Here is an 11,195-nt window from a genome sequence, read left to right on the forward strand (position 1 = left end):
TACATTAATAATTCATTTTCTTGTCCTTTTTCCGTTTCTCACATCTTTAATACAATTTTAAAGGGTTTAGAAGGTAATTTTTTTTGAGGACGGTGAAATGAAATTCAGAAGTTACATATAAAATACTAAGCCACAGACGTAAAATCCAAGTTATAAAACAAGTTCTGCAACCAATTAATTTCCTAAAAAGTGACAAAATAAAGCTTCCCAATTACTTCAAATCAGCGAGCAAAAGTCACTTTAACAAATGGTTGAAACATATCAGTACTCCTTTTCTCTGGATTTTTTACACTAACAATAAGTGGTATTTGCTTTTAGAATGATAGATTTAACATCAACATTTATTTGACATATTTAAATGCCTGCATAGTCTGTACATATTCACACAAGTGTGATACAGTAAACGAACACTAAAAGCTTTTGACAAACCCAATAATGGCTGCCAGTCCTCGACGGCCCCTATCCAGTCTTATTTCCATGTCTCCTTCCCCCTACACACCCAAACTGGGATCCTTATCAAGCTTCTGGATAGCTTGCTGATGAATTGATCATTTGATTCAGGTGTGTTGACGGAGGGAGACATGGAAAACAGACTTTGATCTGTGGCAATTTTTTTAAAAAGCACTTAAGGACAGGCACTGCCAAATGTGAGCATTTATCACTCAAGATCCAAACTGTTACATGTACCAAAATCAAGTGAAAAAGATACTGGAATTTGAATGCAAAAATTAGAAGAAACGAAAGTCTGCAATGATGTTAAGTTTTCTCAGCAGTGATTAGCATCCTGATTGTTGCTGCTGGTCATTGGGGCTATTGAGACTGTGTCAGCTTCCTCGCCCAAAACTGTACAGGACTCGGAGGCATTGCCTGAAGGCAGGGATGAAACATGGTTGGCTGGCACCTCGTCCTCCCCCTGTCTTTTGGAATGAATGACAGCATCCTCCAAGATGTTGATGGGGGATTTGTCCTTTTGCAATGAGGAGTCTGCTGTCTGTGAATCTGAGGGATCACAATATATTGGATGTCATTCACAATTGAGTTTTCCTAATGCACCAGAACCACCTACAGTTAGCAAAAGTACAATGGGAGCAGGATGACTCCAAATCTATTCTTATAGCAACCCAAAAATACACAATGAAAAGGAAAAAACAACATTTAAGATAAAGTGGAGTTTAAGTCGCATTTTTTGCAGGGGAATTTTTAATTTGATTAGAAACCAAGAACAAACATTCCTTAAAGTTATTATAATAAAATGGAGAACTGTAGGAGAAATAGGAATCTTTTAACAGTTTTGCAGATAACAACAGGTAACAGATAACAACGACATGGCCGTGATAAACGAAAAACCGCAAAGTAGGGTGACCCCTATTTAAATTTTTAAAGAAAAGAATTGTACTTCAGTGCTGAGTCCTAGTAGCAAGCGGAAGACAGGGCAGTGGCTTCTTCTTGCAAGTTTCAGCGTGGATTTTCACATTTTTATGAATTTACAAAAAATATATATATATATATATATATATTCCCCCAGAAAATAAAAATCTGCGATGTAGTGAAGCCGCGATATTCGAGGAATTGCTGTATAGCCTAAAACAAAACATGATAGGTCGTCTGTGGTCTGAGAGAAAAAAGCCAAACTATGAAGAAATGTATGACTTATATTCCAGACAATATGGGCATTTGTTTTATAATACGACAAATTTGATATGAAGAACCACTTACTGGTTAGCTGTTGCTGCAGGCGGGCTGTTCTCCTATCCAAAGCCCGCTGCCTGTTCAGCTCCATTCGTTGACGCTGATCGCCTGTGAGAGTGGGGGCGGCTGGGGTGGAGTGGACAGGGTCGGGCAGGTCACTGTGGAAACTTTGACTGGTAAATGGATCGGAATCTACCAAGATGTCATCTTTGGCCGGACCCTCTGGCAGGAAAGGACAAATCATTTGTTTCCAAAGGATGAGTTAAAATGAAAATATATTTCTTGCAAATGTAAAGGCATACGGGCAAAGTCTTCGTGTGTCAACGGCATGTCCAGGCGTATCCGTTTGAGACATGTCTGCCAAAGGACAAATGAATCAAACGACTCCAAATACAGCATGTGAAGGGTTGAATGTTTATCTGTATCCTTACCTGCACCTCCTTCTTGGCACCCAGCTTCTCCACTTTGTCGATGAAATCTTCCAACTGAAGTTTGGGATACAACCTGTGTGCCCAGTTCTCCATCTTCTGCATGAGTAGACGCACGTCCTCTGCCTGTTTTTTTTGTGAAAATAGGATATATATGTATTTATATTTATAGATAAATCTACATATTATATCTATATCTAGATCTCGATCTAGATATCGATATAGATCTCGATCTATCACTATGTATGTGTATGTTATCTTCTATATCCTTCCAAGATGGCGCCGTTCAAGCGGGAGCCAGTGGCAGTAGCTCTCCATGTTTTCATGTTTTACAGCCCTTCTATCTTTTTTTAAATTACATTTTAATATTTCTGTTGTTTTTACAATTTTATTGTTCTGTTAGCCTGGCTTCTTTTAGCTACTTCTTTTTTGGAACCAGCCAGCCATGCCTACGCTGTCACACACATGGGACTAGCTGTTACGATACGAAGAAGAAGGAGCAACACCTCGGTGCCACCAGAGTTTCGGAGCTGGACAAAAGTGCCGGGAGAGGAGGCAACGCTTCTGACCAACCATTCCATCGTGGGATACTTCAAAAGGTATGGCCCTAAACATGTTATTACACATTTATAACTGTAATATTTAAGAATTACATTTCTTGATAATTGTATTTGTGTACTAGGGTTTAAACACATGAAGCTCAAGTTTTTGTTCTTACCTCATGTCCCTTGCCTTTAAAAGAGACGTTGTCAAACAGTGTTCGAAGAGCTGGAAGTCCTTTTTCAGACGTCAACCTGAGGGCAAAACATAACGGCTTGTCTCTTAGAATGTCCAGTGATATTTGTATAGTACATGTAACAGCAGCCCAGCGGCTTGGGTGGTTAGCGCGTCGGCCTCAGAGGTCTGTTGTCCTGGGTTCAAATCCACGTCGGTCCACCTATGTGGAGTTTGCATGTTTTCCACGGGCCTGTGTGGGTTTTCTCCAGGAACTCCAGTTTCCTCCCACATTCCAAAAACATGCATGGTAGGCTGATTGGTCAGAAAACAGATACTTCTTTGTCAAAAGAAACATTCTTGAAGTTTGGTTCTGTTATGACTTTATTATGGGCGAACAGAAAAAAAGTGATCAAATCTGCTGGGTCAAAAATTTACATACAGCAGTGCTAATATTTGGTAACATGTCCCTTGGCCATTTTCACTCCAATTAGGCGCTTTTGGTAGCTATCCACTAACTTCCGGTTGAATCTTTGACCACTTCTCTTGATAGAATTGGTGCAGTTCGGTTAAATTTGATGGCTTTCTGACATGGACTTGTTTCTTCAGTATGGTCCACAAGTTCTCAATGGGGTTCAAGACAGGACTTTGGGAAGGACATTTATTGCTGTCTGTTTGGGGTCATTGGCCTGTTGGAACACCCAATTGCACCCAAGACCCAATCTTTGGGCTGATGACTTCAGGTTATCTTGAAGAATTTTAAGGTACTCCTCCTCCTTTATCCCATTTACTCTCTGTAAAGCACCAATTCCATTGTTAGCAAAACATCCCCACAGCATAATACTACCACCACCGTTCTTGATGGTTGGCAGGGTATGGATGGGGATGAATGCTCATATTTTCTCCACCAAACATATTGCTGGGCATTGTGGCCAAAAAGCTTGATTTTTGTTTCGTCTGATCACAGAACTTTCCTCCAGAAGGTCTTATCTTTGTCCATGTGATTAGCAGCAAACTTCAGTCGAACCTTAAGGTCCCGCTTTTGGAGCAAGGGCTTCCTTCTTGCACGGGACCCTCTCAGTCCATGGAGATGCAAAACACGCTTGACTGTGGACACTGACACTCGTATTCCAGCTGCTTCTAATAATTGGCAGATCTGCTTTTTGGCGATTCTGGGTTGATTCTTCACCCTCTTGACCAATTTTCTCTCAGCAGCAGGTGATAGCTTGCATTTTCTTCCTGATCGCGGCAGTGACAAAATAGTGCCGTGCACTTTATACTTACAAACAATTGTTTGCACAGTTGGTCTTGGGACCTGCAGCTCCTTTGAAATGGCTTCAAGTGACTTTCCTGACTCGTTCAAGACAAGGATTCGCTCTTTCAGATCCACGCTGAGCTCCTCTGACTTTCCCATTGTAGCATTTGCATCCAGTGAGCTCTATTTAAATGGACTCAGAAGTCACCAGCTCTAGTAACTCAATCACAAACAAGTTAAGATGCTATGAAGCTCATTTCACTGACACAACTTTAAGTCACCAAAATTTCTAATTTGATTGGCTGTATGTATATTTTTGACCTAGCAGATTTGATAACTTTTTCTGTTAACCCATAATAAAGTCACAAAAGAACCAAACTTTGTGAATGTTTTTGTGACAAAGAAGTATTCGTTCCAATCACTCTATCAGAGAAAAATCAAAGTTGTAGAAATAACTGGAAACTCAAGAGAGCCATGACATTGTTTTTCACAAGTGTATGTAAACTTTTGACCACAACTGTAAATGTGTTTGTTATGGTACGAGCGCGTTTCCATGCAAAAAGTCCCCCCTTTCTCCGTCCTTCCCTCCCTCCCTTCCTCAAAATCAGTGTAATTTTAGCACCATTAAACACATTTTAGTACTATCAAACCACTACTTATTTGTTACTTTGTTATTAGATGGTGAATAAGAACAAAGAAAAATGTTTTTCCAATCAAATATCGTGCTATGGGTGTTTTTTCATAGGGTTGTAACAAATTAATTTGTTTTTAGTTCATGTCTATGGGAAACGTTCGTTTGAGTTATGAGTAAATCGACATACCTCGAGGTAACTCTGTACTGTGAAGCTGTATCCAAAGTACGGAATTTAAACTTTCTTCAAATGTTTATTTTATGACAATTGTCAATGGAAAGTTTGTAGAAAATATGCCTGGTGGAGTTTATAGTCATTGACATTCGGTTTTGGGATGTCTGGGATTTGTTCCTTTGGGGTGGGGTACTGATAGGTTGGTTGGTTTTGTTGTGCTTTTTTCCCCCCGTCTGTCCTGCCGAGTGGTTGCTCATTGTATTTACCTGTCGTTTTTCCGCCCCTGGTGTATCCCCTGCTTTCTTTCTCATGTTACCTTGGAGTTCCTAATTTTCTCGTCAACCAATATCCGTCTCTTAAAATATTTTAATTAAAAAAAAGTTAATATTTGTACTATATATGTGGCATTACTTTGTTTAAATTTTTATTTTCATGTGCACGCTGTTCACTTTTTCAAGTTACCAAAAGTTAGCTAAGCTTCTTTGTCAATTTTATTATAATAAACAATTTTTTAATACAAATTTGGTGATTTTTGTCCTTTTTTAAAGACTAACATGGACATGTGGTGTGTTACAGCAAAATCATATTTATCTGTTCATAAAAATGAATGATTTTTAAAAACTGCCAAAATAGGCCATTGCATTTAAAAGTTAAACAATTTGTTGTATTTTAATTAGAAAACACTGTCCCAAAAGTGTCTTTTTAAAATGTAAATGAACGACTTAAAACACAGATATTTAATGGCATTTCCGTTCAAATCAATAAGAAATAAACTGAATATATCCCAGATAAAAATTGAGAAGAAAGTTAAACTACAAGTTCAAATCTTCTTTCGTCAAGATATTCCAATGAATATTAGAACAAATTGGACTTTGATACTATTTCATTTTTATCAGACTTTACTGTTGTTGAGGTAATGTTAAAGTATGCTGACTTATCTAGAAATATAAGCTTTACTCACATTTAAGACATATTACCACCACATTATTAACAAGGATTTATATAACCTTTGTGAGTCGAGCTTTGGCTGTGGCCTCCTAACTACTCTTCTTTTGGCAGGAGGAACCTCAGCTAGCTTGGACTCCTCACCATGGCCCTCATCTGTTGAAAGAACAAAATAACATGAGCATTACGGTGTGCCATCTTTTGGATTTGAAACTGCAACTGTATGCTACTTCTCACCATTCCCAAATTCGTCCCCTCTCTTGCCCGGAGAAAGTGGTGGAGGCAGGGGAGAAAAGACCTCAGAGCGGCCATTTTGATGAGTGTTAAACATGTTGTTGACACCCTGAATAAAATACCACTGTTAAAATTCCACCCACATAAATAGATTTCCCGTATTTATTCGAGTATAATATGCACCCGTGTATACCACCCATAATTTCTGACTAAAAATTGGTATAAATACTTTTTTCAGTTTTTCTCAAATCACACTAAGGATTGCACTGGTACTGGTAACTGATAAATGCTAAACACGTCGCCATGCTAAAAGATTTATTCACAACATATGGAACGGAAACTTATTCTTCTTATAAGTGTAAGATATGATTGTAAGATAAGAGGACAAAATCGCTTTGCAATTGATGGTTCATATTGTATCATATTAATCAGACTTTGCCCAAGGTTTGGTCATTGTCATAGAGACTTGACACTGATTAATCAGACATTGCCCAAAGTTTGGTCATTGTCATAGAGACTGCTCTGTTGTCCGAACGAATATATATTAGGGTTATTAGTCTTATATTGTTATATATTTGCTCGCAATGAAGCTTATTAGTCTCACACTGTTATCATTTGATCGCAATGAAGAAGGCTTTGATTTACTCAGCTTATTAACATTAAAAAATATTTTTTAGTACATCTGCTTGCAACTGTGATAAACAACGGGAAGGTTGGTCTTCTCTCCAGTTGGACTTCTCAAAATCGTTTTGAAAAAGATCCAAAAACATCGACTTCTGAAAGTGTGGTACACGACGCTCCCTTCGTAAGATCCGGAAGACTTTCAGACTTGTTTTGACTTCTGACAGCTCTGTCCACACCACTACCTTGGCATTTCAATCTCGTCTTCTGACTTGAAATGTGAAAAGTAGCATATTTCTTGTGCAACAATGAAAAATGAATACAATTTTGACTGGGACTAGTTTCTTTTGCCAAGATGTCAGGTTCCTCTGTGTCTTTATTTTTATATATTTAACGTGTACATTCAATGCACAATTGTTAAGTGTGTTCAATTACAAATTGGTGTAGAAATAAATAATATAATAAATAAAATGAGGCAACCTGGTGGATGAGTGGTTAGCACGTCGGCCTCACAGCTCTGGGATCCTGGGTTTAAATCCAGGTCGACCCACCTGTGTGGAGTTTGCATGTTCTCCACGGCCCTGCGTGGGTTTTCTCCCATCCAAAAACATCAATGTAAGCTGATTGGACACTTTAAATTGCCCCTAGGTATGGGTGAGCGTGCATGGTTGTCCGACTCATTGTGCCCTGCGATCGGCTGGCCACCAATTCAGGGTGTCCCCCTACCTGTGGCCCGGAGTCAGCTGGGATAAGACCCCAGCAGCCCTCGCAACCGTAACGAGGGAAAAGCGTTTCAGAAAATTAATGAATGAATAAATAAAAGATATTGCAGCATTCTGGAAACATAATTTAGTGTAATAAAATGCATAAAATTGTGATTAGAATATATCCAAACAAGTTAAATACAATTGAACATTATGAAAGAAAAGCCTATACTTCCGGCAAGCATGGCGGGAACCAAAGGAGGACGATATAAACTTTGAATAACACTTCGTGTAAAGACAAAATATAAATCGTTTCACCACTCAGTTGTTGTACTTAGTAATAACAACAATCCAACGCTAGAATTAGTGTCAAAGCGCTAAATTAATCCGGTAACATTATGTTAAGGTTAAACATTTGTTTCTTTACAAAAAAAGTAGCTTAATCAACATGCTTCGATTGTAACCTAATGCATTAAACCCATGAGTATTTCCAAGTCAACACAAATTTATGGAAAAGAAGATATGCATCTTACCAATATAGAAAGAGTCAAGATAAGCAGGAAAGTAAGCTGAAGAACTGAACATCAATTTCATATATATTTATATATGTACCAAGATAACTGATCTTCTGTGAGTCAACAAAGACAGACGTTGTCATTTGTCGGCCATTTTGCAACAGAGCCGTTTGCTATATAGCTCGTTTTATTCTCAAATAAGCGTCACGACGTAATGTCACCCGGGGATTGCATTTCTATAATTTAAAACTAAATAAATAAATAAATAAATAAATAAATAAATAAATAAATAAAGTACAAAATTCAAAAATAACTTTCCTGGTGCTCTCTGCCGTCCAATTCCCTGAGCAAGTTTTATTTTCACATGAGCGCCACGGCCAGCCAAGCTGATTGTGGTTAGCGCTGTGGGGTCCTAAGTTCAACTCGAGTTCGGTCCACCTATGTAGAGTTTGCATGTTCTTCCCAGGCCTGCGTGAGTTTCCTCCGGGTACTCCGGTTTCCTCCCACATTTCAAAAACAAGCATGGTAGGCTGAATGGACTCGCACTTTGACCTTCTTCTTCTGTTTTCCGCCATTTTCCTAGTGGCATACCTGTCAACCTCTGCCGATAACTGCCCTTATAAATGATTATGATTCCCCATACAACCCCCCCAAAAAACGCACAAACACCGTACGACGCATGTTTACGCACTGTTTACTTACCCGGTAACTCGTTTCTTACTCGGTGGCTCCTCCATGCTTGCTTCCACGATATTTACTCTATGTATATCTACGCATGCGCATGTCATCCTTTATCGATATTGCCGTACACACCGCTATAAAAATACATACAATTGAGGATAATTTTTGCTGATATACCGTGACAATAGTAACGATCGATGAAAGTAGCGTCGTTGGCTACCAGCCGACGAGAATATCTGGATTTTAGCCAAAACGGTCTTGTTGAGATCGGTTTTCATAAATATTGGCGATTTAAAAAAAAAAAAAAATGTTCCCCGTACAAAAGTCAGTGTACAGCGCACATGATTTGAAATGGTAAAAAAACGTAGAAAACGTACAAGTTGACGGGTACGTAGTGGCAAGCGGAAGACAGAGAAGTGGTTTCCGCTTGCGAGTTTCAGCTTGGATTTTCAGCTTGGATTTTCACATTTTTATGAACTTTATTTTTCAAGAAAAAAAATCAGCAATGTAGTGAAGCCGCGAAAATTGTAGCCGTGAAGTAAAGAAGGATCACAGTAAACAGGACTACGGTCAATCAACCCTTATGCTGGTGGCCGGACGCTTGGTCTCCGGTCAAATGGTGACAAAGAGTTTACTGTTGAAACCAGCTCTCAAAATTATATTCATGAAAGAGAGTTTAATATCTAAGAGATAGAGTTTAATATCTAACTACATTTGACCGGTGAAGAATAATGACATATTTTTCACCGGCGACCAAAAGGGACCAAAAGACCGGCGACCAAACATCCGGTCACGATGTGTGCTTTGCAATAGTTTATGGTACTGTAGACTGTTCGGTTTTCTACTGCCTGACTCTATTTCTAACCATACCAACAGAGTTGTAAAAACACTTAAGGAAATAATCCTTATTTTAAATATTGTTAATTGAGCTGAAAAAACCTGATTATCACCACCCTTCCCTGACACAGCCGGGTCGTGGAGGTGAAGCAGACTCAGCCCTGGTTAATAAATCCACTGCAGGTGCTGTAAATACAGTCATGGCCAAAAGTTTTGAGAATGATAAAAATATTAAATGTTCACAAAGTCTCTTCCTTCAGAGTTTTTTGTAGGTGTTTCCCATTTTGTTATGCCCTTAGCTTTTTGTCAAGGTGCTTCATCCTGCCGGTAAAGACATTCTTTTTCATCAAATTGCCCCTGGATGGTTGGGAGAGAGGTTCAATTGATGCCAAACAGCCTCCAGGGTGCCCGAAAAAAAGTCCAATAAGCGGCAGGACCATCTCCTGAAGTTGTTTCAGCTATCTGATCGGGCCACCACCAGTACAGAGCTTGCTCAGAAATGGCAGCAGGCAGCTGTGAGTGCATCTGCACACCCAATAAGGTGAAGACTTTTGGAGGAAGGCCTGGTGTTAAGGAGGGCAGCAAAGCAACCATTTCTCTTCAGAAAAAAAACTTTAGGGACAGACTGATATTCTACAGAAGTTACAAGGACTGGACTGTTGAGGACTGGCGTGAAGTCATTTTCTTTGATGAATCCCTTTTCCGATTGTTTGGGGTATCTGGAAGAAGTCTTTTTTGGGGAAGATGAGGTGAGCGCTACCATCAGCCTGGTCTCATGCCAACAGTGAAGCATTCTGAGACAATACAGGTGTGGGGTTGCTTTTCGGTCAAGGGACTGGCCTCTCTTACAATCTTGCCTAAAAACACAGCGATACACAAAGAATGGTCCCAGAACGTCCTCTGAGAGCAACTTCTCCCAACCATCCCGGGGCAACTTGTTGATGAAAAATGCCTTTTCCAGCATCATGGAGCACCTTGCCATAAAGCAAAGGTCATGATAAAATGGCATAGAGAAGATTTTGGGGCCTTGGCCAGGAAACTCTTGATCTTAATCCCAATGAGAACATGTGGTCAATCCTCAAGACACGGGCGGACAATCAAAAAACCCCAAATTCTAACAAACTCCAAGCAATGACAATGCAAGAATGGATGGCCTTCAGCCAGGATTTGGTTCAGAAGTTGATCGACACCATTCCACAGAGAATTGCAGAGTTCTTGAAAAAGAAGTGTTAACACTGAAAATATTCATCTATTGAGTGTAATTCTCGATAAAAGCATCTGATACTTGCAACATGCTTTGAATTGAACGTCATTATATCAAAGAAACATCTGGCAAACATCTAAAAACTCTAAGGGAAGAGACTTTGTGAACATTTTATATTTGTGTCAATCTCAAAACTTTTGGCCATGACTGCTGGGATTCACAGAAAACCAACTCTGGATGTTCCTAGTCGACTACGAGTAGTGAATGGGATAGACTCCAGTGACCCCTGTGAGGGAAATTATCGGAAATTCTTGATTTACTGTACCACAAAAATTAGAGATTTAAACTTGAAAAAGTAAGTTCAGATGTTGGAAAATTATATATATTTTATTTTGCAGTGAAATTGCATTGCTCTGCCTACATGAGTAGTGAGGGAGGTCTACTTCTCGTGTTGAGCCATGTTGGCTGGAATTTATTGAAAAAAAATGTGATTTACAGTATCACAAAAATGAGAATTCAAACCTTGAAAAAGTACACATTAATTCAATTTTTTTAAAAATTT

At 39.1% G+C, this 11,195-nt stretch overlaps 1 protein-coding gene across 1 annotated transcript; it reads right to left on the reverse strand.

Annotated features, from left to right (window-relative positions):
* Positions 1 to 323: 323 nt before the first annotated feature.
* LOC144194396 (TIMELESS-interacting protein-like) lies at positions 324 to 7,981 on the reverse strand. Its single transcript, XM_077713458.1, has 8 exons — positions 7,930 to 7,981; positions 6,075 to 6,180; positions 5,900 to 5,993; positions 2,836 to 2,911; positions 2,121 to 2,243; positions 1,992 to 2,046; positions 1,717 to 1,911; positions 324 to 999 (listed from the first exon to the last, which is right to left on the reverse strand). Exons 2-8 carry the CDS (start codon positions 6,166 to 6,168, stop codon positions 767 to 769), a joined length of 870 nt encoding a protein of 289 aa, XP_077569584.1. The 5' UTR covers positions 6,169 to 6,180; positions 7,930 to 7,981; the 3' UTR covers positions 324 to 766.
* Between the last annotated feature and the right edge of the window lie 3,214 nt (positions 7,982 to 11,195).

The sequence above is a fragment of the Stigmatopora nigra genome, chromosome 3 (assembly GCF_051989575.1).
Source record: "Stigmatopora nigra isolate UIUO_SnigA chromosome 3, RoL_Snig_1.1, whole genome shotgun sequence".
NCBI classification, from domain to species: Eukaryota; Metazoa; Chordata; class Actinopteri; order Syngnathiformes; family Syngnathidae; genus Stigmatopora; species Stigmatopora nigra.